Genomic DNA, 23,711 nt, shown 5'->3' with positions numbered 1-23,711 from the left:
TCGAAGTTCGAGGTTCGATGCTCGAGTTGCAGGTTCGATGTTCGATGGGGTGGTGGAACGGGAGTGGACGTATGGGTCACTTCTTTCTTTCTGATAAACACTCGCTGATAAGGCAACACACACAGAAACCCTTTGTTGTTGCCCACCCCGACATTGTTGTTAGTCTGTGAATGACAAATGAGCCCGTATGTGGCGAATGGTCTATGGAGTATGGAATTCGGAGTAGGGGAATGCAAGAGCGGTAGACCCTTTTGGACACGAGGGAGGGCCACGGCGATTGGATAACAGCTTCACAGAAGTTCTCGGCTCCTAATGAGACTAATGCCTAGAAAGACAGTTGGAAATCAACTGGAATCGACATTATGAAATCTCTGCAACATTGCCCTTATCACCATGATAAACACAGTAAAAAGGAAACTAATTAAGCATAGATATATATTATATATTTTTGGGACTTATTTCTACTACCCGTTTTATCTAGTCCTAAGTCTCAACTGCTCATCACTGAGACAACATCGAACATCCGAACAGGTTCGCCAAATTTAAGCCGGCTGGCAACTCGAACAGCAGCTCAAACTTGTTGACCGCTGCACTTGTCGTTGGCCATCTGAATGCACGTGGCTCATTTGCATATGGGAGCTGCTTCCATTGTTGCTGCTCTTCTGGGGGGGCAGTTGAAGGCAGTTGCCGCAGGGAATTCAATTCGCAATCTTTTGATTTGGACATTAAATCAACGTTTTCAGATTAAACACGAATATTAATTAAAGTTTGCCAGAAGTTGGAAGTTGATCGCGGCGACGACAGATTCCGTTGACTTTCGGCTAACAACTTTCTGTGCATTTGACAGAGCATTTGACAAGTGCAAAAAAAACCGACCACGAAATTGACAATTTGCAACACCGACGGAAGCTGTTTTTCAATTGCTTCGCTTTAGCACCACCCCCCCGTTCCCCGCATTTTCCGACCGCCGTTCGTTATGGACTTTTCATTGGTTTTGTTTGGCCCTTTCAATTGAAACATGGCCAAGTTTTTGGGGAGCGAGAGAGACGACATGGCGATAGGGAGAATTGGGAGGACGACACCAATCAACTTTTTCCTCTGCGTTGCATTTTTCATTAGTTTTTCTTATGCAGCGAAAAAGTTTTCTTGGCCCCAAAACGAGTCTCAAGTTTTCCACTGTTTGTTGTCATCTATTGATATCTCAAGTTTCTGTTTATACAACTGCATTTGGTCATATACACACATTGCACTGCCTCGCAAATATTGGCAATATGAACAATATGGTTGTACCAGTAAGTGCATGTGAGCTTTATACTATATATCAAGTATAAATATTTTCCGACTGTTTATCATAAAGCGTGGCATTAAATTTGTTAACTGAGAACTTATCAATTTTTTCAATATCGACATCTTGACCCATTGCAAGTTGGCTAATTCTAAGTTTCCGATTACTTATAGGAAGGTAACCCGAACATGCACTCTTACTATTTAAATCCGTTGTTCAATTTGTCTATCTCTAAGTTAAATATATTTTGATTATTATTAATATTCCGATGAATATTAAACGGTAAGACCATTTGTCAATAACTTTTTAAAAGCCTCCATTTCCGAAATGACTGGAAAAAGCTAATTTCAATACAGCTGTGCCACCTGTGATTTTGATTTGATGGCTGTTTTCGTTGGCGCTGGCAATTTGCCGGCCAATTGAAAATGCAATGCACGCCCCAGACAAAAACTCATTTGCAACACTTCACGCAACGCCGGCGATTTCGATTTAGCCAAGATCAAGGGCGATAATGCCCGCAGCAGCAACTGCAGCAGCAGCAGCAGCAGCGGCAACAACTGCTGCAACAGCAGCAACATCGAATAGCTGCAACAGCAACATTGGATATATGTACATTGCATTGCGTGCAACAACGTGATGCAGATATAAATAGCCAATGGCAAGAGCAACTTGGCCCTTATCCATTTTGGTTGATCTTTACGCACAGGAGGCAGCAACAACAACAACAGTAAGAACAACATCTGCAACATCTGCAACACAAACACAAGCTGCAACAACAACATTCCTTTCGACATTTAATTAACGATCGCGATTGCAATCAAAGCAGTTCTCCCACACTCCCCACTCCCCGCGCAGGTTGTGAATGGATCCCGGCCAGGTTTGCAGGTTTACTGGTGGCCAGTTAGTTAGTTAGCCCGGCTAAGCTGACAAATACTGTAATTAATTTTAATTGCTGCGATTGGCGCTCGCTTTCCGTCTCATTAAAGATTGCTCGCGCTGCCGTGCTCCCTTTTTTTCGCCTTCAGCTGCCGCCGATTTTCGCTATGATAAACCCTCGATTCCGAAGTATGCCCCGGGATTCCGTTCGCCATTCTTGGGTACGTGTTTTTACACCTAATTGCTGGAAATGTCGCGTGGCAAATATTTTGTCGCCATCAAAAGGCAACTCAATAAAAGCTGAACAACGAGCGGCGAATAAAAAACATGTTTCTATAGATACACTGGCACATAAACATACATGTTCAGGAAAAATTCGGCATAAGCAACCAATTCAATAAATATTATAAAATGTAATTTCAAAGTGTAATATAATGGTTAGTTTTACATATAAAGATGTCAGTTTTTCCCTCTTCAAAATCAAAATTGCTTGCAAAAATCTTACCACTTTCTAGAGGTTGCCAATTGGTACATCTAGGAGCTTAGATAACCCTTTATTAAATATTAATTTCTCAAAAAAAACTTATTTTACTGTAAATATAACGCCAGCAAGTTTTTCTCACTGTATGACCTCTTACTCATATTTTGCAAACACTTGCACTTTGGTTTAATGGACTATGGAAAGTGCAAAATGGAAATAAAAATGTTCATTTCTCGGGTCCCCGCAGGCTCCCAGTGGAATAATCATATAAAACACTTTTCGTTTGCAGTTCATTGAGTGAGCACAAATCCAATTAGATTTTGACTCGGCTTAGCTTGCAGACACGCCCCCCGAAACCCCCCAAAAACATACGAAAGCCCAACGAAAAACACCGAAAAACACACACAAACACAAATGGAGTGCCGAAAAATCGTTGCATACTTTGCAGCAAAAATTTCCTCAAGTCAATTTGCCTGCCATAACTCTTGACTCAAGTTCAGTTTGTTTTGCTGGTGTGAGTGAGCGGAAGTTGTCGTGTGTGTGTGTGTGTATCTAACTGGTTTTTGTGTTTGTGTTGGTTTAGTGACTTTAACTTGTGGGCCGCAGGACTGGCAATTGGTTTGACACACATAAATAGTTTATGCCGCATTGCTGATTATTGATTTTGCAACCAATTAAAATTCCAGCACAAACAAGACTGCAAAGCGATTTGATCCTTTTGGGTATTAAACTACAAGCTCACAGTTAAGCTGAGGGGCTTAAAACGACTTCACATCTCAGGCTTAATAATTCAAATAGAAGGATGTAAAGGCAAATGTGGAATATTAAGAACTAATTTTATAAACGGCTTAAAGCATAAAAGGCTTTTAACAGTTTATTAAAACATTCTGTGCTCGTTAATATACAATAAAGTTCTTAAATAATACTTCGATGGTATAACTATGACATATTGAAATCCAAAGTAGTTATTTATTTTGTTTTTTCGTTATAGAGTAAATATATAACAATACATTTTTTTCAGGGTTGTTAAATGATTTAAACTCATGGGCGCAATATTAATTTACTAAAAAATAAATCAAGTAGGATAAAATCTCCTATTTTGTATTAACCCGTCCAAATTAAATTCAGTTCCACACAGTGTGCTCTTTTATCTCACTCAATCATTCCATCAATAGTTGTGTTCATTTAATTCATGCTCAATTAAGCTGCTTAATTATGCCCACCAATCAGGCATTGAATGTGTAAAAACATTTTAATTATTTTTAAAAACAATATTCATGGTAGGAATATGTGCAAACATGACGGGTAATTAATCAATATTAATATCAACCTGATTACTGGTATTTACCGCAGCCCTGTGCCGACAACCGAGATTAACATAAACTGTCAAGGACCAAAAACAAAGGCCATAACGAAAAAGTTTTTGGCTGGGACACACAATTGAGAAGCCATAAACACATGGGCCAACAAAAAAAACTAGGGGTGTTGGTCTGGATCTGGATCTGGAAAAAAGCGCTGGCAGCCAAAAGTTGCAAAGTGCAATTTGAAAAACAGTAAATATAAGTCGCGACTGGGGAGATTCAGAGGGGGGAAGGGCGGTCTGAACACGTACAAAACTGGCACGGAGTCACGAAGGTATTTTCGCATACGAGTTTCCCCGTATCCTGGCGCAGGATCTCTGCGTGTATGTAGATGAGCAGGCAGTGACATGACTTGGCAGCTATTCCTATTTGGATGCCCCTGCTTCCTGCCAAAAGCCCCGCCCCCTTTTCCTGACAAATGGCTCGAGGAGCGGGGCGTGGCAGTACAGGTGTTTTGTGGTAACAGGGTGGGGAACTGTCGGGTAAATGGTAAGATGTATTCGCCCAAAGGTGCAGCTGAGAATGACGAGAATTTATGATGGTCCCCGGCTCTGGGCAGAGTTCTCTATTGAATAGCGAAGGGCTGAGGACGGGGTTTACGATTTGTAACCAAGTTAAATTGAAATACCCAGGGGTTGTCGTTTGGGGGCGTTTGAGCGGCTGCCAAGAACACAAAGGTTAAAGCTTAATTTCGTGGCCAAATTGGATTGGGGTATCCTGAATCGAAATTCGATAATCAAAGGTAAATGTGTAAAAATATTGAGCATATTACAATTTTGGCTATGTGGACGATTTGTACTCAAATTGGTAAATGTATGAATATAAAGAAACATTAAGCTTTGAATGCACTTGAATTAAATAATTAAAAGTACAAGTCCTTGTTCAGTTTTTATCAATTAAAGCCCTGCAAGAACGATTTTCTAAATACAACTTCAAATAGCAAATAAAATGCAACTAAAAAAATAAAAAAAAAAGTCAGAGACTTCAATTTAATTAGCCAGCAGCTAAGAAGATTAAAGGCGACTCCTGGAAAAGTTTACTGCCAGCTCCTTGGGAAATCCCCTCAAAGAACGTATATCCTTTCACTACGGACGCCATTTATTGGAGTTGTGTGAATGCTTTTAAAGCTCCTCGGTTCACAAACATCGGCTTATGCCCACACACCCAGCTATTTTCTCATCTGGCTGATGCAGTTGCAAGGACGAACAGACGCTTCAATGTCCTTGCCATGCCACCGCCATCATAATTAGTATCCTGTGAAGACATGTGTGTGTGATGCATGTTATACTCCACAGCACTAGCACAGTGCAGGTAGGTTTAAACACTGGCGGTCGATGCATTAGTGCTCCTTAAATGTCCTTGGAGAAGAAAAAGTACTTACTTTATGTATTAAACTATTTATAAAATTAGGAGAAAATCAAGGATAAAAAGAAATAGTTTTAAGAACGTACAAGCTATGCGGGGTTTTATCGTTAAATAATTCTTACGTAGTTTATAACAGTTGATTAGTAACAGTGAAAATATTATTATTTTTCTGAAAAATATATTTCAGTTCAGATTTCAGAAACCAACACCTATAATCTTGCTCACAAATATGCCGGTCAGGCGGCGTTGTTAGCCAGTGATATATTGGCATTTAAGCCGGGTCAGAACAACGACTGGCTGGCAGGCTATATCGCCGGCCTGGGCCAGAGCTTTAAAGGACAGTGAATGAATAATGCCAACCAATTTGCCCAGGTGACAGGTAACGAGAGGACGAACGGAGAACAGAGGAACGTCCTGCAGCCAAGGACTTCATTAAACTGCAAAAATAGAATTAGAGCACATGGCAAAAGGCCGAGCTGCTTAATTACAGCTTAGACCTCAATTAAAAAGGCCCCAAAGGCAGCCCACCGAGTGGGACAGAGTGTTGGAAAAGCAAACCGAAGAAAAAGTAAACATTTTCACATTGCCGGACAACAATCCACTTCGAAGTGCCACGGCTCCTTCATCCGATGACTGCTTTTCCAGAGGGCGGGGTGAGTCGATGGTGATGACCATAAAACACCTTGGCTAATTTCCGCAAATTGTTACAGCTGACGACCGACGGAGTGGGCCAATTCAGCCCACTGAAATGAATAAGGAAGAGGGAAATAATAGCGAACAAGAGAAACCCAGAGTATGGAAATAATGGTAGTTTATCTCAACAAAAAGGATTCAGTTGGCAAAGGAAGGTATAAAAAATATGTAGAACGAAAATTATGGCTTAAAGAATAAATTCCATGTTGATTTGGTAAAATGTATTTTTTGAGCGATTTTCACATTTTTCACTATGATTTTTGGCGAAAACTGGACCAAAATAAAATTTTTTTGCTGAGAACACCAATGGATTGGAAATTTTGTACATTCCAAGATCTGACCATTATTTCCAAAGGTTTTGATCAAAAAACCGAAAAATTGATCTGATTTGTTCCGAATCTTGGGCAACAAAAACCTGTATTTAAACACACATTTTTAAGGGTATTTGTTGTATCTTTGCCAAAATAAGACGCACAACCAAAAGAATGACTGTTTTGTGCAGCTAAGATCCTATACAATCAATACCAGGTTGATTTGGTAAAATTTATTTTTTCACCGATTTTCGTATTTTTTATAAGGGGTAACACTATGATTTTGGGCGAAATCTGGCCCAAAATAAAATTTTTTAGCTGAGAATACCAATGAATTGGAAATTTTCTACCGAATCCAACGAGGTATGACATTCCAAGATCTGACCATTATTTCCAAGGGTTTTGATCAAAAACCCGAAAAATTCAGATGATTTTTTTCGGATTTTGGACATCAAAAACACATTTTGAATAAAAAGCAGCAGTAATTTATGGTGTGCCGGCTTCATCTTAAAGTATGTATACTTTATTTACAACGACCAGCAGAAGTTCTGAAATATCAGTTCATTTACCTATTTGCAAATATTCGATGACCAATATAGGAAACCTTTCATTTATTTACTGCATTCTGAGTTAATTGTCCCATTATCCAGTGTTTACAATCACAAAGTCGGGAAATGGCGACCCATCAGGTAGACATGTCGCGAGTCCACGACCGCGTAAATAAACGGCCTAAGAGCCTCGAATTGCAAGGGTGTCTCCTCCTGGGCGAAAGCCCGCTCGTTGTCTGTCTCCTGCTGAGCGATTTGCTCGCTATTTGTGGAGTTTGAAGTTCCCGCATTGATGCCCTGGCTGAAGATGTTGATTTTTGTGTAAACTATAACGTCATCCAACGGCAGCTCAGTCCTGAAGGCGTTGAGATCGGCTGTGGTCTTGTTGAAGACAGTGATTATTCCGGCTTTTCGCAGAGGTTCTCGTAAGTTCAGAAGCTGCCGAGTGTCCACCTTGGGCAAACTGATGTTCATCAGGGTTATTTTCAATCGGCTCCTTAGCTTTCGCACATCCACTGTGCGCAATCTGCCCCCAACCATCTCGACATTCGCCTCAGGAATGGGCAGCAGGATCAACAGGAGCGCACTGGATTCCTTCAGAGCCAGTCCCACAACTTGGGTCCCCAGCTCCGGAATGGATCCGTACCAAGCCAAGATCCTTTTGGCAACCAGAGCTCGCTTTTCAATGTGGAAGGCATACTTAAACTGCGCCTTAAAGTCCAGGACATTGAAAAACAGCAAGCGATTCGCTGGATTATAGTCGTCTAGTAAGTCCTGCAGACCAACGTTGATTTTTCTCTGGGTTTTAAGTTTCAGAAAATTGTTGAAGGGCTTTATGTCCCGCTTGGCGAAGTGCGACCTGTAAACGTACGAGTCCAGCTCGGCAGCATTCTTTAGGAATCCGGGATCTATATAGATATCCGGTCGCAGTGCAGCAACTGTCGCGTAGGTCAGTTCCCCACTCTGCAGAAGATGCCGGGCAGCCAGGCCACTGGCATTCGCCCCTTTCGGGTATAGAAGTCCATCGATTTCAGCCGCCGATTCTGGACCCACTGCGAATAGAAGCAGTCCCAGGGCCTGTGAAACCCCCAGTGGCGAGATCAGAAATCCCCGGTTGCCGTCCATGGTGGAACTGACATGGTTGTAGAGTTCCCCAGCAAAGTTGTAATCTCCGTAGTTCCCCTGCCCTTTGCTTCTCGCCACGGGCGTTTCCTCTCCCTCGGCGGTTTCCTCGGCCAAGATGGTTCCGAAAAGGAGCAGAGGTAGTAAGCCAGCGAAAGCCGCCATGGTTCGTCTTGAACTGCCCGTAATCCCGCCCAGACATTGACTTCCCCAGCCAACATCGATTGGTCAGGGGGATTGCACAACCGTTCGCGGTAATGCCCTTATCGCTTTCCGCTTTACGTACACTTTACATTTTCCACGCTCCTCGCACGAAGATACGAGGGATTCGAGGGCTACGTGCACTGGCCTCCCAGGAGTCTCGACTCCGCTCCGCTGACGCCATAAATTTGCAGCGCCAAAGTGATAATGAAAGTGTTTCCTTCCGTTTCGGCCGAACAATGTGCCAAGAAAAGCGACACCAGCCGGCAAAAAGCCCTGGGGAAAAGGGTAATACGAAACATGTTGGCTAAGGGGACATTTTAGATACCCTCAAACACAAGATACAAAAAAAGCTTAAAGCCGATTTGTTATGTAATATTTTTTTTGGTTATAGCTATAGTTTTAAAAATAATGTTTGTGAATAAAAAATTAAAAGTTTGTTGAAATAATAAGAATTATATTTCAAGTTAATCTAGAAAATAGAGCCTTTTTAAATTTATATTTATATTATTTTTTGGCAGTTCCAGTTTTTGTCTAATGTCTAACTTGCGATTTTTTTTGGACTTCAATATTATTCTTAAAATAAATCCATTTCCTGTAAAACTTTCAGAAGTCCCCCAGTAATTCAGCCAGTTACATTAACGCTATTCGAATCAACTTACCCCTTTGCGAAGAGCTGCATAAAACAAAAGTCAGCTCGAGAGCAACGTGGCGTATACGCAACTTGGTTACCTTGGCTTTCCTTCCGCCGGCATCTTTCCCCCAGCCCCCCTCCCCCTTGGGCCATTCATCTTTCTCTCTTTCTCACCGCTGCGCTCCGTCGCCTTTTCACTTGGCTTGTTTATTGTTTTCCGCTCAGCGAGAGAGAAATTCAATTTCGGCGGCAAACACAGCGCTACAAACAAACAAACAGGCAAACAAACACGCGGGTGAAGCAAATGAAACGCAGCAATTGCTCGAATTGCATTGCTCGCAGTGTAAATCCCGCGATTTATGCCTTGGGAAAAGTTGTCGGTTCCTTGATTTTTCTTTTGTCGCACTCAAAAATTTAATTGTGCGCTTAAAACGTTACTCTAGACAGTTGGAAAAAAAGCAAAATAATTAAAGCGCTGTGCGCTTTCTTCCAAGGAAGTTAAGGTCCAGCGGAAGAAAAACAAATGCCAAGGAATTTCCCGGCCGTTTTCCGCTTTTGGTGGGATAAAAAAGGGCAAAAATAAACGACTGTCCTCGGGGAAGTCTTTTTCGGGGAAATGGGTGAAAAAGAGGATGCAGAGGATCGGACTGAAACACTTTGCACAAAATGGCTGCCAGCCAGTTTTAAGTTTTGTTTGCTCTTTCCTGAACGCTTTTAGCCCCCCCTGGGAAAACGTTGCTTTTGTTATTTGCGTGACATTTTTCCGTTCTGAAAAACTTAAGGCGAGGAGTGGAAACGAAGTTGGAGGAGGGCCACCAAATGGAACTGGTGGAAAACTATGACAAAAGATTGTAGTGGCAAAAGTTTGCAGCAACGTTAATTAATTTTGCGTTCGCCGGAGCTTGAATTTCGAGCACGGAGAGTTCAGAGTTCAAGTCGTTTTCCAAGCCAAGATCCATTTATATGGCGTTAATGAAGTGCACTAAGATGAAGGCTTCCCGAAACGTCTAGATGATTAAGTATCCCTAGGTTAATGTCCAACGATATTGGTGGACTACAATGTCCGCAGTTTCCTTCAAGATTTAAAACTCGGATTTTAAAGGCAATCAAAAATAAATAAATAGTTCTTTTTTTAGACTTTTTCTGATCGAGAATATACATTATAGGGTCGTCAATGCCACCTTCATTGCATTACCAACTTCTGACCAAAATAACTCTATGCAAGGGTATACATATTAAATCCTATTAAAGTAAAATATTTCATGTAGTTTTCTCTAGATCTTAAAAAAATTAATGCAAATTAAATAGAGATTAGTTAAGGTGTGGATAATATCGGAGATAGGTGTGTGACTAATTTCAGTTCCTACTGTCGTTAGTTGGCGACAAAAGTTTTTAATAAGCAATCCGAGAAGGCAGAAAATGAAATGTAACTAAAGCATAAGCCAGCTAATAAAAGGACATAACTTGAATTATACATTTTCATCAACATTATTTCAGATCCTTTTTGGTCGAAGCTCCTGGTATTGCTATTATTCCTCGGTGGAAGCATATCAAGTTTCAGTTTAACCCCTCAACTGATTCACAAATGGGTTTCGGGTCCCAAACACATTCCGCCTGGCGTTCTCATCTACCATCCCGAAGTGCTGAAGGCCCTCGAAACGCTTGCAGTTTTAACAGATGGTGAAACCCACAAGGAGTTTGATGGCTTGCATGTAAGACCTCTTCCGAAAATAAATCAGGACTTGTGGGTTAACTACACGAATACGCTGCTCTTGAAAGCGGGCACTGAAGTACTCGATTCCGGAAGAAAAGCTATCGAAAACCTAGCCGCCCTTCAGTTTATAGACTTCACCTACCCGAGGCGCAGTCTCTTTAAGTTCAACGAAGCCTTGAAGGATACCCACCAGAATTCCTACTTTCCCTCGGTCCTGCAGCGACGGTATATACACTGGGACACCCAACTGATATCCGTGGGAACCGCCACAATGACCGCCCAATGGGTCCACAATTTCGAGCCCAAGAACTCCGGACTACGGGTCTTCCACTGCCAACTTGATGAACACGGCGGGACTCGACCGGTGGCCATTGACGCGATGTCCATACAAGGAAACTTCCTCTTCAGTGAGTTCGATGGAGTGCAACTGCTGCACCTGCCGCTGAAGCACAATCTCACCCTGATCATTCTACTGAGTCCCGAGTTGGTCGGAAAGAAACCCTACCAGATACCCAATCACTACGACCCCCTCGAACTTTTGAAAATGGGAACGATGAAGATCGTGAGGGTGCAGATACCCAAGATCGAGTTGGAATATCGCGCCGAACTTGTGCCCAGAGCCCTCGACGGAATGGGCATTCGACACGTGCATCGAAAAAATGCCGACTTCAGCAAACTGACGTCCAGCAAAATTAGGTTATCAAGCATGGTGCATGCAACGTCCATTCGCATCGATGAGTTCGGCATAAACGAGGAGCCTTTTGAAATCCGCAGCTGTAAGTCTACTCTGAGCTCTACATTTTTTTAGGGTTATACATATGCTTCTTTTGTTTTGTAGCTTCTTCTCCGGAGTCAGAGAATCAGATGTTCATTGCCAATCGACCATTCTTCTTCTCTATTGTTAACAACACGCAGGTCCTCTTCAGCGGGGAGTTCTTAGGTCCCTAGGACCTTAATAAAAAGTCACTGAAATTTGTAAAAATCTCTATAAATAAACAGACTTCCAAGTGCTGACAGCTTATTTAATACACAAATTAATTTACTTAAGAGAAACTGAAGCAAATTGAATTTCCTAGGCACCTAATAAGTCATAAAATACTAAGAGTCGTCAAGTCGAATTCAATAAACAAGAAACTTTTGTCTATTTGAGGAATTCTTATTTGCTAACTTTATTTGAATTTCATAAATTTCGTACTGCTTTAAGCCGCAAATCAAGGCATTTTGGCTAAGGACATTCTCCCAAGTGAAACATCATCGTCACTATGTTTAATTTGTGACTCTTTGCCTGATAGATCTTAATTTCCGGCTCCCACTGCGAAAACATCAGCCACAGCCTGTCTTTTGGGGTCCGAATGACCCACATTAGGAATGTGTAATTAAGAGCATCGCTGGCCGGCAAATTCCCCCGCCTCTTATGCTAATGACCAAAGTGAATTGTTGCTGCTGCTCCTGTTTTTGCTGTTGCTGCTGCCGTTTGTGAGAATTCCTGACAGCGATAAAAATGTTTCGCTTTGGCCGCCCCCGGCCCCGCCCCCTGATGGCATGTTTAGTCGGCGGCTTATGCGACGTATGCGTAATGTTAAAGCGCCGGCAGGGGGTGGGGGCAAAGGGGGACGGGGGCATTTGGCATGAATACATGTCCCAAAGTCAACGGGTCTCTCGTCTGCATGAATTGATTGACACGGGAAGCGGCATCGGGAACATCAGCGGCCACAGCGGCAACAAAATGCGACTGCCAAACAACTTTATTTGCGAGAAGTGGCATTCATGAAATATTCATGCAGGCAAAAACCCGGCTCTGATGCTGTCAGCCCGGAGCAGTTGCTGCCGTTCACAATAGCCAGAATATCCAGACTATCCAGAATATCCAGGCCCTGGAGCTGACGTCGAGGGGCTCCAGGATTTATTGGGCTGCCAGGCGAAGTGGATGAAAATTGAAGAGTGGAGTGCAGCCAGCAATTGTTGCAGTTCAACGAGAGCAATCGGAATTGAGGCTGGCAGAATAAATCAGAAATCCTTACAACAACATTCAACAGTTCTCAATATAAAGGCATCATATATTATAATAATTTAAATGGATTAAATCATAGGCTTCCTTTTGCATTGCACTAAATTTAAAAGTGAACTTTTAAGTTATAAATATCAATTTCATTTACTCGTACACCCTTATCAAAACAAATAATCTGTTCTTACACATTTTCCACTTTTTTTCCCGGTCTTTCTGACTTTTTCCCAGCTTCAAACCCAATTCAATCCCATCTGGCCTCTTCAGTGCACGACTTGCTTCTGGATTCGGACAAATCGTTTATTTGGTTAGCTTAAGATTGACCCACATTTGACACAGCTCAAGTTTCCCCTGCCACTCGAACACACGGCGCATACGTACTCCCATGTTTGTCCAAGTTGATAGTCCCAGCTACCAGATCTCGGCTCACAGCTCACCTCACGACCTTGTTGGTTAGCATTGGGGAAAAGCAGCAGCCAAAACCAGGGGAAAATCACACGCAGAGAAAAAAGATAACATTAACATGCTGATGTTATCTTTAAAAACAATATTACTTTGATAAAGTCAGGTTTTTTTCAGAATTTTTAATTCTATTCTAAGCATTGTTCTCTAACTATACAAATATACCTATTTCTGTATATTTATGATTAAAATGTAGAACCAAAAGTTTATTAATCTAAAGTGATGGTTATTAGGGAACAAACAAATATTGTTCAATAATCGTAATAAAATTGCCTTGCAACTGAAATATAATCAGAGCTAAAATCTTTTACTTTCTTCACAAGACTTTCTTTATAACTTTGAAGAAAAACCTATAAAACTATGTAAAAAATGTCTTCGACTTCCAGTCGCCTCAACTAACTATTTGTGGTTTATGGTTCTAGTTGTACAACTTCGATTGGGTTTTTCTGTGTGCAGAGGCAAACTTTTAAAGCGTCCAAGCCGATGGCATTGGGAAAACAGCATCGATGTCGCCCGGCACCACACAAACTATAAATTGGCTTAAGCCCCGACCAGCCAGTCGACCAGTTTGGAGTGTGTTCCCATTCTGGGCTGCCTCGAAAGTTGCCGGCTGGAGGAGTGGACTCCGTATCCAGGGGAAGGCGGAGGAGGTGGCTACAACGTTTGACACTTTTGAACTTTGATGTACGGCACTCAATCTCTGGCGTTTCGATGCTGGCTGAAAAGTTTCTTTGTGGATTGTCATGTCTTCCATTTGATTTGCAATGATTTTTGCTAATTTTCCATGGCATTCGCTTTGACAAGTTTTCAGCTTTTGGCTGGCCAAGATTCCCACGACATCTGCAGCTTGTCGGCATCATCATCGTCATCGGCATTGGAAAATTGTGCCCAATCCCCACGGCGAACCTGTTTGACTTTTTTTTGTGTCTGCATAGATTGCATTGGGGATCGCTTTTTAGAGTGCCAGGCCAAGCCCCATTATTATTATTGTGATTAGGATGAAATTAGTTTTTTGTCACGGCAACTTTATCGCTGCATCAGCTGCAGAAAGTGAAAACTTTAACGACCAGTGAAAATCGCTGGCATTACTTTGCACATTGGAGATTTCGGTGTGCGGAATCGGGGTTCTCTATAAAAATAAAAGAGGGAGAAATAAAAAGCGGTTCAATTTCCATCAATTTCGCTTCGATTAAAGCATTAATCAAAACTCCACTCGAACGGAAAGTCAGAACGAAAATTCGCATTCATCATCCTCATCATTAGGGGCACAAAGTTGACTTCACTCGGTATTCGTCCGCCAATTAAAAATTCATTCGCGGAATTTCCATTTTTATTCCCCTTCCTGCACCCACTAACCTCTTTCTGTTTGATATTCGTTTTAAATTAATATTAATTGCGATTCCGATTCCGTTTGCTTTGGCAGTCCATTGTGGTGGGCTTAACCCACGCTGCCATTTTGCTTTATCCTGCCAACAAAACTGGCATCGCAATGGCGCCAACCCGCACGTTAGGGTTAAGGACTTCATCAAGATGGAATCCACTGCTTTTCATTCAATTAGTTGCTGCAGAAACACTTCTTGTTTAAGCCTATGAAGCCACTGAAAGAAAATTATCTTTAAAAATTTTCGTAAAATGCCTCTTATAACTTTTGTTGCAGACATCCGATTTCAAAGTGGCATACTTCTAAATGATTGTGGTTTAATTCTTTAAAAATCTCTGTACTCATCTTGGTTTGCATTTTTGGGTCGATTTGTGGTCATTTTAATGATGTTACCCCTTTCCAAATTTTCGAAAAATGGTTTTGCTGAAAAATCACCTAAAACCTGCACTTCTAAGCCTATAACTTTTCTTACAGATATCCGATTTCAATGTGGCATGCCTCAAAATGATTGTGGTTTAATTCTCTAAAAATCTGCATTTTCAGTTTGTTTTGCATTTTGGGGTCGATTTTCCGTCATTTTAATGATGTTACCCCTTTCCAAATTTTCGGAAAATGGCTTTTCGGAAAAATGGCCTAAAACCTGCACTTCTACGCCCATAACTTTTCTTGCGGATATCCCATTTCAAAGTTGCATACCTCTAAATGATTGTGGTTTAATTATCTAAAACTTTGTATACTCAGCTTGGTTTGCAATTTTGGGGCGATTTTTAGACATTTTTACAGTGTTACCCCTTTCCAAATTTTCGGAAAATGGCTTTTCGGAAAAATGGCCTAAAACCTGCACTTCTACGCCCATAACTTTTCTTGCGGATATCCCATTTCAAAGTAGCATACCTCTAAATGATTGTGGTTTAATTCTCTAAAAAACTGTGTTTTCAGCTCGGTTTAAATTTTGAGGTCGATTTTTAGTAATTTGTCTCTGGAGAGGAGTTTTTCAAATCGTATGATTTAATATTTGTAGCCCATTGGCTCTAAAAGGCAAACTATGATTCCTATTTTTCTGAGTGTACACAATGCGGCTTGTGCTTTTGCTTGTGCTGTGTTGTTGTTTGAGGCCAACACTCTGAAGTATCCTGGAAACCAACAAGAACCTGCACAACAGGCTCAACCCCTCCGCTTTGAATAATAAAATTGAATTATTTGCTTAATAAAGCCTTCTGCAGAAAGTTGCTCTACATCTCTACGCAAACTGGAGCCAAATGAGACGAGATTCGCCCGATTTGCATTTCATCCCGCCTTCTCATTTGGCCAACACAATATCTCTGATTCATTGCTGTGCATATACGAAGCTATGAATGTGTATTTTGCTTAAGTCAGCAATTAGCATTTTGTTGCTATAAGGAAAAACTGGAGCAATTTGAATTTCCAAAGCGGCTGAATGCGTTCACTTAAGTTATCATAATTATACTACTTAAATGTAATAAATTTGGTGATTCATAAATAAATAAATAAGTTATTTGCGCCACCAATCAAATTGAGGATAACAACAAAATAAGTGCAAGCGCTAAGAATGAATGCTGGTAAATTTATGTACAAGTTTATACACATCATCAATTAGAAAGCAATTGTAACTTACCCTTAAGCATTATTTATTGGAATCATAAGCCATTAAATCCAATAATGACGGAAATGTCTGTGGGGTCTCAATAAAAGTTAGTTTTCGTATTTATTTATTAATCACACAGCTTGAGGCTATTCAGCACTCCCACTAATTTAGTATTTACATTCACTAATTAAAGCTCAAAGATATTTGTTTTTGTTTGTTTTGCGATTTGAGATGAGCATGGTGACCCTCATGTAACATTAACTTTTTACGTGACTCTCAGCATTTATTGCGTTTTTATCGAATATAAATTTTACCTTGTTCCTTTGCATAATTGCTTAAGTATACTTTTAAGCAAGAGAAATTCTTTTGTGGAATTAGCTTTTATTATTTGGACAGATTAAATTGTTTGCACCCACTCTAGTTTTCTAGATACGCAAGCATGTCCTTTAAGTGCGGATGCTCGAGAGCAGATAACAATAGAGGATCCACTTCCTTACTAATATCTACTGGTTCTTGTTTGGGACTAATCTCAGCCGAGCTTGGTTCCACAAGCACCTTCCTTACTTCCGGGTGCTCCAAAGCAGATAACAGTGCTGGCTCAACGACCTTGCTGGTATCCGCGGATTCTGGTTTAGGTTCATCCTCAGCCGAACTCTGATGCGAAGCACTCTCCGCCAATTCCGGGTGTGATTTTAAGGCAGTTTCGATGATAGGCACCGCATCGCTCCACCAATCCGTCACATAGTCCCCGGCGAAGTCCTGATTTTCGACGGATGCGGAATCTGCCTCAGCATTCTTGCAGCTGAAGACCCTCTTGCAGCCCCCGTTATTCCTGATGATCGATCCTGCCATGCATCCGCACCCGTCGAGGCACTGATGCACGCAACTCCCCATCTTCTCTGAGCAGCCCCTGCGGCAGTAGTCTTGGCAGTCGTAGAAGACGGGTCCTTCGCAGGTCCTGAAAGCGTGGTCGTGGTCCAAGCCATGGGTTTCCAGGAGGCTCTGCCAGAAGAGAGCAGCCACTAAAATGCCGAGCTTCATGCCAGCACTAACGTAGAAATCAAATGGAGTATCAGGGCTAGACTCTACCAAATCAGCAAATTGGATAATGCAGTGTGAGTGGAACTAACTGATTAGCAAGTGGTCTCATTTTTAACCATAACATGATCTTTTCGTCAAATCCAGTATAGCTACCTTATAGCTGGAACCCAAAAATTTTTTAGAAATTGTTCCTTATACTCACAAATCAGTGATTGTATATTTATTTGATACCACCGAGTAACTAGACAACATTTCGACAGTATTTCTTGTAGAATAATCTTCGAAATCATTACCAGGTGTAGTATAATTTGTAAAAGGTAGCTTATCTAGACATCAATTTGACAGAGTTCCCTAAGAACCATCTTCAGCTCAAGTCTTTGTGGGCACTTCAACTGTTTTGTACAGCTGCCTGCCAACTATACTTTCTAGGCACAGCATTCTCTCCTCCATAAATTGAGTTAACTGCTGGGTTCTGGGCAGGATTAAGACACTGTTCTGATAAAAGTAGTCTTCATAATCGTTTCCCATGGTTTTTGAGGCACTCCCGCTGGTTATACAGCAGCCTGCCCCCTTTAAAGTGGATAATCCTTAAAGGTCCCAATGCACTGCAGTGAATGAGACGCCGCCTGCATCTCCTTGTGACTTGGTCAGCTTCATCCTGCTTCATCCTGGCTTAATCCCTTGGCGGAGGTCCGCGTGGCCTCAGCACAGTCTCCAGGAGATTCGGACCCGGCTGATTCTTGGGTCTGGGCGTGGGTGTCAGGGAGCGGGTGTGCGGGGCCAGCTCCTCCTTCTTGTGGACAGCCGAGGTGGCGGCACGTCGCGCCCGAATCTTCTCCTCCATTTTGCTGGGCACCATGAAGCAGTTGGACTCCTTGTAGACGGGCTTGCGGCGATCGTTCCAGGGGAAGGTCCACTGGATGGGGGTGAAGTCGCGACGCCAGGGCTTCCTGGGCTTGAACCAGCAGTCGCAGGTCCAGTCCTCCTCGCCAGGAGCATCGTCATCGCTGAAGGTTGGGAATAGTTAATAGTTAATATTGATCAAATGATTATAAGGCGATTCAAAGTTGGACTTACCCCCGCACATAGACGCGGACGTAGTGCGAGTTCTTCCGGAACATTTGCAGGGCTTCGTTGAAGGTCATCTCCAGAGCCGGCACATCGTTGATCTGGGTGATCTCGTCGCCCACCCGCATCCCGCCCCGCTTGGCCAGCCCGGTGGGCGACACATTCAGGATGGTCAGCGGCTCGAACTGGTCACTGCCCCCAGACACCTCCATGCCCCACATCGCGTCGTAGAAGCTCATGATCCGGCGGTCCGTCTCCAGAGTGTACGTCATCTGCAGCTCGTACTCGACATTGTCGAACGCCTCCGAGTCGTACTTGGGCACCCTAATCTTTGAGTCGAACATTCTGGTGAACTCAACAGTAAGTGTGGCCCTTGGAAACTGGCTAGATGAAACTGAATCCCAAGCGGATGGGAGGTACTTTATCGTCTGGCGCTGGTCGAGCTGCCCGGTGGCTTTTATAGCCGATAATTTGGCAGATATGGCGGACGCGTACAGGGACAATGTCAAGGGGTTCGACTAATGGGTTTGCCAACTACAGTGGGAAGTATTTGTGAAATCATTAAAATGTAGGCAAACCCACAGGGAATTTCTTTTCATTTGATCACGAATGTTGGATTTTATCAAAACTCAAGTCTTCGAATGACATTATAAACCTTTAATAAATAAATTAAATAAATTGACATATTTGTCCAACTATTTACAAGGAAATTAATTGAATTGAAAATTATCTTATTTGACTACTAAAATTCTATGTTATTAATTCCTCCTGACTGTTTCACATTAATACTTCATTAAGATTAGCATCACAACGTTAGCCTGCTTTATTCTCTGTTTTCGACTTGAAATATTAATCTAAAATTTAATACAGACCTACCTTCAACCTCTTTTCTTTTTATTGAATTATTCATTTGCTCTGTCCCTTCAGAATATATGGTGCCTATAAGTGTTACCCACTGTGTATTGAGGGAAAATCAATGCAATTGATTTGCATTTAATTGTTGTCTATTTTTAGTGGCAGTGATTTTGGCTGACGGAAACAAAAGCTACCGCCCGACCACGAGGAAGATCCCATGGCCGCTTTTGGCCATTGAAAGTGGAGCCGCCGAGAGCCCAGGGAGCAGCCAACCAAGTCCGAGCTCCAAGTCCAGTTCCTCCACACACCGCTGGGCAAGTGCTAACCACTTGGCCCGGGCGATTTGATTTCACTGACCTCAATTACGGCTGCAATCGAGATGGTCCGAGGTTGCGAAGTCGGGAGACCCGCTGGACTATTGAATTATTCATTTTCAGCAAACAAAAAAGAGAGGAGAAGCGAAACCCGCCGCAAGAGCCCATAAAATGGTATTGTCGGGGGAACAGTGGCCAAATGGCAAATAGCAAATGCCAAACAGCAGCGACATCTTGCCTAATTACAGCGGATCTTCGGTGTGGGTATATGGGTGCTGCCTTCTGAAGTTTATTTGTCCAGTCCCAAATCCTCCTCTCCAGAAGCACTTAGCAGCTTGTCGGGGCTTATGCAATGGCATTCTGCCTGGGATTTGCATCACTGAGCGTGGCCAGCCTTTGTTGTCATGGCATTCCATTGCCACAATGGAAAGGATTTCGACCATGGAATTGAGGTAATTACTTAGCAGGTGCTGCTTGCAAGTGGGGGATTACCTGCTGGCGAAGCTTTTGTTTTTGCCAGTAACTCAAACTTAGTCACGTTTCCAGGTAAGATTTTGCCCATATAATTGCTTTCACGTTTCTTGGCTTTATCAAACACTAAACAGTCACGAGTAATGTAAAGTTTTTCTATATAAAGCGAAGAACATGTGTTGCGTTTCCAAAATAAATAAAAATGAATATTTTTTTACGTCTGCGTAAGTTTTTGAAATTCCTGAACATTTTTGTAAAATTTAAGCACAATTTTCTCTTAGTTGTCTTGACTGTGATACTGGTTGTGTCCCTGGATAAAAAAATAAATCGCATTTTGTACATAAAGAAGCGAGTTACAAGCTAATATGTGTTTTGTTAAATAAACAATTTATTTTAATTATTTTTATATTGTTTCGTGTGTACCATTTCTTTCTATGTAGGTTATCATTTCATTTTTTTTGTTATTTCTTAGGATGATCTTCATTTCTTTTGATTTATAACTAAAAAAAATGTGTCTTAAAGTGTATTTTTCTCCTCCTTTTATGATCAGCAGCATATTAGTTTTTCATTATGAAAATTAACTGGTATCGATACCAATAAAAAGAATTCAAGTGGGATTTTTCGTTTGCTGAGCCTGGCAAACTTTCGATAGGCTCTGAATTTTTATTGGTTTATCCTACTCATCAAAGCACATCAAGCTGTCAAACTTGGCTATAATCGGTCTGATCAGCGCGACTGTATTGGTGAACATCTGCACAAGGCATTCCGGTTTATCGTAAATCGCCTTCTTGGCGAACTGATGAGCCAGCCTAATAAACCTGACGATGCTGCCGTTGGGTTTTATTTTGGGTTGGAAGTCGACGCAGTCGGATAGAAGACGTATCGCGGTTATGGAGTTCTCGATTAGCAGGGCACCAGCATCTGTGACCACCTCCAGACACCGCAAATAGTGATTCAGCTCCGAACTTATTACGGCCTGAACCTGGCCCCATTGGCACGTCTAAACGGAGTTTTGGTTGAGAAATAATGCAGTTTCAGGTCACCATACTTACAGCCAAAAAGCTCAGAAAGAAAGCGGCCTTTATCAAATGCATTGGGGCTTCTTTTTGCGGCAAACTTTGTGGGCCATGGGAACATCTTGCCCTATATATAGGCCTCAGGATAATCGCTTTAGCTATGCCGTCCGGCGTCCCTGATTCCTAATGTCCCGGCTTAAAACTACCTTCTCGATAATTTACCTTTAATCCGTGTCTAAATACATCTGAGCTGGACCAATTAACTGACCTCGAACTCCAACTGCAAAGGGTTATCTAATTACTTCAGTTATAGAAATGTATTTGTTTTGTGAAACGTTGCTAAAATTATATTTTACTTTATTCACATTTAGATTAAGCTTTTATTTTGCTATTTACAAATACAAGTTTTTGCTGACATGAACGACCCTCGTATGCTCTTGATTTATTGAAGTAAAATGTAAATTCTTTGGTTTTTAAATGATAAAATCATCATCGTCCAAGCAGCCAAGTCCGCCGATTTGCTCTGCATATGGTTTGATTTCCTTGGCAATCTTGTTCAGCAGATCGTGCAGACATTTCGGTTCGTCAAAGACTATTCTCTTGAAGAATTCGTAGACGACTTTCAAGTACCAGGTAACTTTTCGACGTTTTCCGATTGGCGGATCCAAAGACACGAATCTCGAGCACTTCATTAGTTCGTAGACTGTCGGAACAACTTTGTTGGCCAGATTGGAAAACGTTTCGATGGCCACCTGAGTGCACTTGCTCAGCTTGCTCCACTCGTCTTTAATAGTTGCCTGGGCCTCAGTTTCCCGGGGGGTCAGAAAAACCTATTAAATAAAGCCGAAATGTATAATTTCTATATAGGAACTAAAGACAATGCCGAAGGTACTCACAGCAAAAAGGCTGAGCAGAAATATGGCCTTAGTTAAGCTCATTCTTTCGATTGCACCAGAAAGTGTGACCTGAAAGCACTTAAAATCGTTATGGGCGGGCTGTCCTATTTATAGGATTATTAACTAATTCCAATTTCATCCTCGCAAGCAGCGCTAAATATTTTGGTCACAGATTAAGTACGTAAGTTCAGAACAGAATCTATTTAAGACATGGTAGTTCCAACAAAACTATTTTTTTTATTAAATAATGAATTTTTAATTTTACGTTTAAGTTTTACTAATTTATTTTATACTTTTTTTTCATTTAATTTTCGTTTTAATAACTAGAGATAGAAGATCTGATCAATACCAAAATAACAGAACCATATAAATGAAAATTAAAATAACTCCCTCTGCAAGGATATAAAAATCCATTGACTATTGGCATCTTGAAAGAAAAGATTTTCTTTTGATTGCTTTGCTCTCTAAATGCTCAGTACTTTATTTAATTATGGGCAAAGCGGGGACTTAGTCTAGCAGGCATTTCTGAGTGCCTAGCGAGTTAACATAGGGTCTTAGGAGTTTGACGGTTCCCCTCAGTGGCGCCAAGAGGCAGAAGGCCTTCTCGTGCGAACTCCGTTTCAGAAACTCGTAGTATAACTTCAGTTTTCCGAGATAGCCACTGCCCACCAAGTTAGTTGGTGGACTGAAGTCGAGGCAGTTCAACAGAGTGCGAAGCTCTGGGATAATTTCTCTGACCAGACTGGCAACCGCTTTGGTGCCGATTCTGTTGCAGCCCAACCATTTCTCCCAGCTCAATTCTTGGGCCTTCGTCTGGGCCACACATACGATCTGTTTTGGGAATTTCAAATAATTGTCAACGTATGTATGATAGATTTTGAAGGACTCTACTTACAGCCAGCAGGCAGAGAACTAGTGTAACTTTAGTAAGTTTCATTGGAGCTTCTGTCTTCGTGCGTTTGGCTAAACGATTCCAGAACCAACTTTGGGACCCCTCGAGTACCATGCCCTATTTATAGGCCTCAGGATAATCGAATTCGCACGGCTTATCAGCAACTGGAAAAACTGAATTATCATTTTCAAGTGGGTGGGATTTTATGGATGATTGTTTCCTGATGGCGTTAATCAATTTGGTAACTTAACCAATAAAAGAGTCAAAGTAAGCAAGATTCTCCCCCATGAAAATCTGCAAATACCAAAATGGCCTAGGTTATATTAAATTTCCACGGTGGTCGCTTTTAGCTTATTTTATCATTTTAGCTGGCAGCAGAGTTCAACAATGATCTCCGCTAAGGTGTTAAAAAATAACTACATAAAAATGCTGTTACATCCACATATATTATAGATAAATGAATTATTTTTTTTATAAATTGATTCTGCACAGTTAAGATTAAAGCTTTTCATCAATCAAAATGGTAAACACTTCATTTGAACAATCCTTCTAAAATGTGGAGAAATAATGTCGTAGGCTTCCTTGAGGGCCTTTAACAGACATTTCTGGTTGTTGATGATCTTCAGCAGGTATTGATAGGCCAAAAGCGCCAGAGCAGTAATGTCCAGATTCTTGGTCTTCATTGGAACAAATTTGGCACAGGTTGCCAGGCTTTTGATACATGGAACCGCTCTTAAGGCCAAGGCGCTGGCAGCTTTGATTCCCACATCGGCACAATTCCCAAGCTTGTCCAGATCGATTTGGAATTGCGCTTTTAATGGCACAAGGGAGCCCAGCAGCTTTTAGAGTTCAAAGGTTATTAAAGAGCAAATTTCGTAGTGAACAACAATCTTACAAACAAGCTTAAGGTGATGAATTTGACTTGGCTGGACCTCATGGTCAAGTGACTTCGACTTCGGTAAATATTAAACAGATATCTTCAAACTAAACTCCATTTATATAGTTTCCCAATAAAGGGTAATAAATGGATTTACTACGCAAATTTGTAATATTTGTAATATAACTTAATTAGAATTTAAAAGCCCGAGTTTTTCAGAATCTTTGCTTATCCCT

General features: G+C 41.6%; 8 protein-coding genes across 8 annotated transcripts; 1 reads left to right on the top strand and 7 right to left on the bottom strand.

The window, feature by feature from the left end:
* Positions 1-7,031: 7,031 nt before the first annotated feature.
* On the bottom strand, positions 7,032-8,207 carry LOC108051184 (serpin I2-like). The gene has a single exon (XM_017133174.1). It carries the CDS (start codon positions 8,205-8,207, stop codon positions 7,032-7,034), a length of 1,176 nt encoding a protein of 391 aa, XP_016988663.1.
* Positions 8,208-10,211: 2,004 nt separating this feature from the next.
* LOC108051213 (alpha-2-antiplasmin-like) lies at positions 10,212-11,612 on the top strand. Its single transcript, XM_017133225.1, has 3 exons — positions 10,212-10,303; positions 10,375-11,367; positions 11,430-11,612. Exons 1-3 carry the CDS (start codon positions 10,297-10,299, stop codon positions 11,537-11,539), a joined length of 1,110 nt encoding a protein of 369 aa, XP_016988714.1. The 5' UTR covers positions 10,212-10,296; the 3' UTR covers positions 11,540-11,612.
* A 4,794-nt stretch (positions 11,613-16,406) lies between these two features.
* Positions 16,407-17,164, bottom strand: LOC108051197. The gene has a single exon (XM_017133207.1). It carries the CDS (start codon positions 17,084-17,086, stop codon positions 16,463-16,465), a length of 624 nt encoding a protein of 207 aa, XP_016988696.1. The 5' UTR covers positions 17,087-17,164; the 3' UTR covers positions 16,407-16,462.
* A 107-nt stretch (positions 17,165-17,271) lies between these two features.
* LOC108051196 lies at positions 17,272-18,589 on the bottom strand. Its single transcript, XM_017133206.2, has 2 exons — positions 18,164-18,589; positions 17,272-18,093 (listed from the first exon to the last, which is right to left on the bottom strand). The coding sequence occupies exons 1-2, from the start codon at positions 18,496-18,498 to the stop codon at positions 17,760-17,762; spliced, it is 669 nt and encodes a 222-aa protein (XP_016988695.1). The 5' UTR covers positions 18,499-18,589; the 3' UTR covers positions 17,272-17,759.
* A 1,817-nt stretch (positions 18,590-20,406) lies between these two features.
* LOC108051215 (accessory gland protein Acp53Ea) lies at positions 20,407-20,904 on the bottom strand. Its single transcript, XM_017133227.2, has 2 exons — positions 20,847-20,904; positions 20,407-20,794 (listed from the first exon to the last, which is right to left on the bottom strand). The coding sequence occupies exons 1-2, from the start codon at positions 20,886-20,888 to the stop codon at positions 20,471-20,473; spliced, it is 366 nt and encodes a 121-aa protein (XP_016988716.1). The 5' UTR covers positions 20,889-20,904; the 3' UTR covers positions 20,407-20,470.
* A 226-nt stretch (positions 20,905-21,130) lies between these two features.
* LOC108051217 lies at positions 21,131-21,791 on the bottom strand. The gene is made up of 2 exons (XM_017133229.2): positions 21,707-21,791; positions 21,131-21,640 (listed from the first exon to the last, which is right to left on the bottom strand). The coding sequence occupies exons 1-2, from the start codon at positions 21,746-21,748 to the stop codon at positions 21,284-21,286; spliced, it is 399 nt and encodes a 132-aa protein (XP_016988718.1). The 5' UTR covers positions 21,749-21,791; the 3' UTR covers positions 21,131-21,283.
* A 361-nt stretch (positions 21,792-22,152) lies between these two features.
* On the bottom strand, positions 22,153-22,711 carry LOC108051216 (accessory gland protein Acp53Ea). Its single transcript, XM_017133228.1, has 2 exons — positions 22,602-22,711; positions 22,153-22,537 (listed from the first exon to the last, which is right to left on the bottom strand). Exons 1-2 carry the CDS (start codon positions 22,641-22,643, stop codon positions 22,214-22,216), a joined length of 366 nt encoding a protein of 121 aa, XP_016988717.1. The 5' UTR covers positions 22,644-22,711; the 3' UTR covers positions 22,153-22,213.
* A 314-nt stretch (positions 22,712-23,025) lies between these two features.
* Positions 23,026-23,551, bottom strand: LOC108051219. Its single transcript, XM_017133231.2, has 2 exons — positions 23,494-23,551; positions 23,026-23,437 (listed from the first exon to the last, which is right to left on the bottom strand). The coding sequence occupies exons 1-2, from the start codon at positions 23,533-23,535 to the stop codon at positions 23,114-23,116; spliced, it is 366 nt and encodes a 121-aa protein (XP_016988720.1). The 5' UTR covers positions 23,536-23,551; the 3' UTR covers positions 23,026-23,113.
* Between the last annotated feature and the right edge of the window lie 160 nt (positions 23,552-23,711).

This window comes from Drosophila rhopaloa, unplaced genomic scaffold (assembly GCF_018152115.1).
Source record: "Drosophila rhopaloa isolate 14029-0021.01 unplaced genomic scaffold, ASM1815211v1 contig_115, whole genome shotgun sequence".
NCBI classification, from domain to species: Eukaryota; Metazoa; Arthropoda; class Insecta; order Diptera; family Drosophilidae; genus Drosophila; species Drosophila rhopaloa.
This window is presented reverse-complemented; position numbering and strand designations above follow the sequence as displayed.

Excerpts from the sequence above, each read along its gene's own strand:
- LOC108051215 (XM_017133227.2), bottom strand. The coding sequence starts at position 20,888 with ATGCATTTGATAAAGGCCGCTTTCTTTCTGAGCTTTTTGGCT. Across the intron at positions 20,795-20,846 it reads TCTTTCTGAGCTTTTTGGCT|ACGTGCCAATGGGGCCAGGT; the intron begins GTAAGTATGGTG and ends AACTCCGTTTAG.
- LOC108051217 (XM_017133229.2), bottom strand. The coding sequence starts at position 21,748 with ATGAGCTTAACTAAGGCCATATTTCTGCTCAGCCTTTTTGCT. Across the intron at positions 21,641-21,706 it reads TTCTGCTCAGCCTTTTTGCT|GTTTTTCTGACCCCCCGGGA; the intron begins GTGAGTACCTTC and ends TTTATTTAATAG.
- LOC108051196 (XM_017133206.2), bottom strand. The coding sequence starts at position 18,498 with ATGTTCGACTCAAAGATTAGGGTGCCCAAGTACGACTCGGAGGCGTTC. Across the intron at positions 18,094-18,163 it reads GTCCGCGTCTATGTGCGGGG|CGATGACGATGCTCCTGGCG; the intron begins GTAAGTCCAACT and ends CCCAACCTTCAG.
- LOC108051219 (XM_017133231.2), bottom strand. The coding sequence starts at position 23,535 with ATGAGGTCCAGCCAAGTCAAATTCATCACCTTAAGCTTGTTT. Across the intron at positions 23,438-23,493 it reads TCATCACCTTAAGCTTGTTT|CTGCTGGGCTCCCTTGTGCC; the intron begins GTAAGATTGTTG and ends GAACTCTAAAAG.
- LOC108051213 (XM_017133225.1), top strand. Across the intron at positions 11,368-11,429 it reads GCCTTTTGAAATCCGCAGCT|CTTCTTCTCCGGAGTCAGAG; the intron begins GTAAGTCTACTC and ends TTTGTTTTGTAG.
- LOC108051197 (XM_017133207.1), bottom strand. The coding sequence starts at position 17,086 with ATGAAGCTCGGCATTTTAGTGGCTGCTCTCTTCTGGCAGAGCCTCCTG.
- LOC108051216 (XM_017133228.1), bottom strand. The coding sequence starts at position 22,643 with ATGAAACTTACTAAAGTTACACTAGTTCTCTGCCTGCTGGCT. Across the intron at positions 22,538-22,601 it reads TAGTTCTCTGCCTGCTGGCT|ATCGTATGTGTGGCCCAGAC; the intron begins GTAAGTAGAGTC and ends TTCCCAAAACAG.
- LOC108051184 (XM_017133174.1), bottom strand. The coding sequence starts at position 8,207 with ATGGCGGCTTTCGCTGGCTTACTACCTCTGCTCCTTTTCGGAACCATC.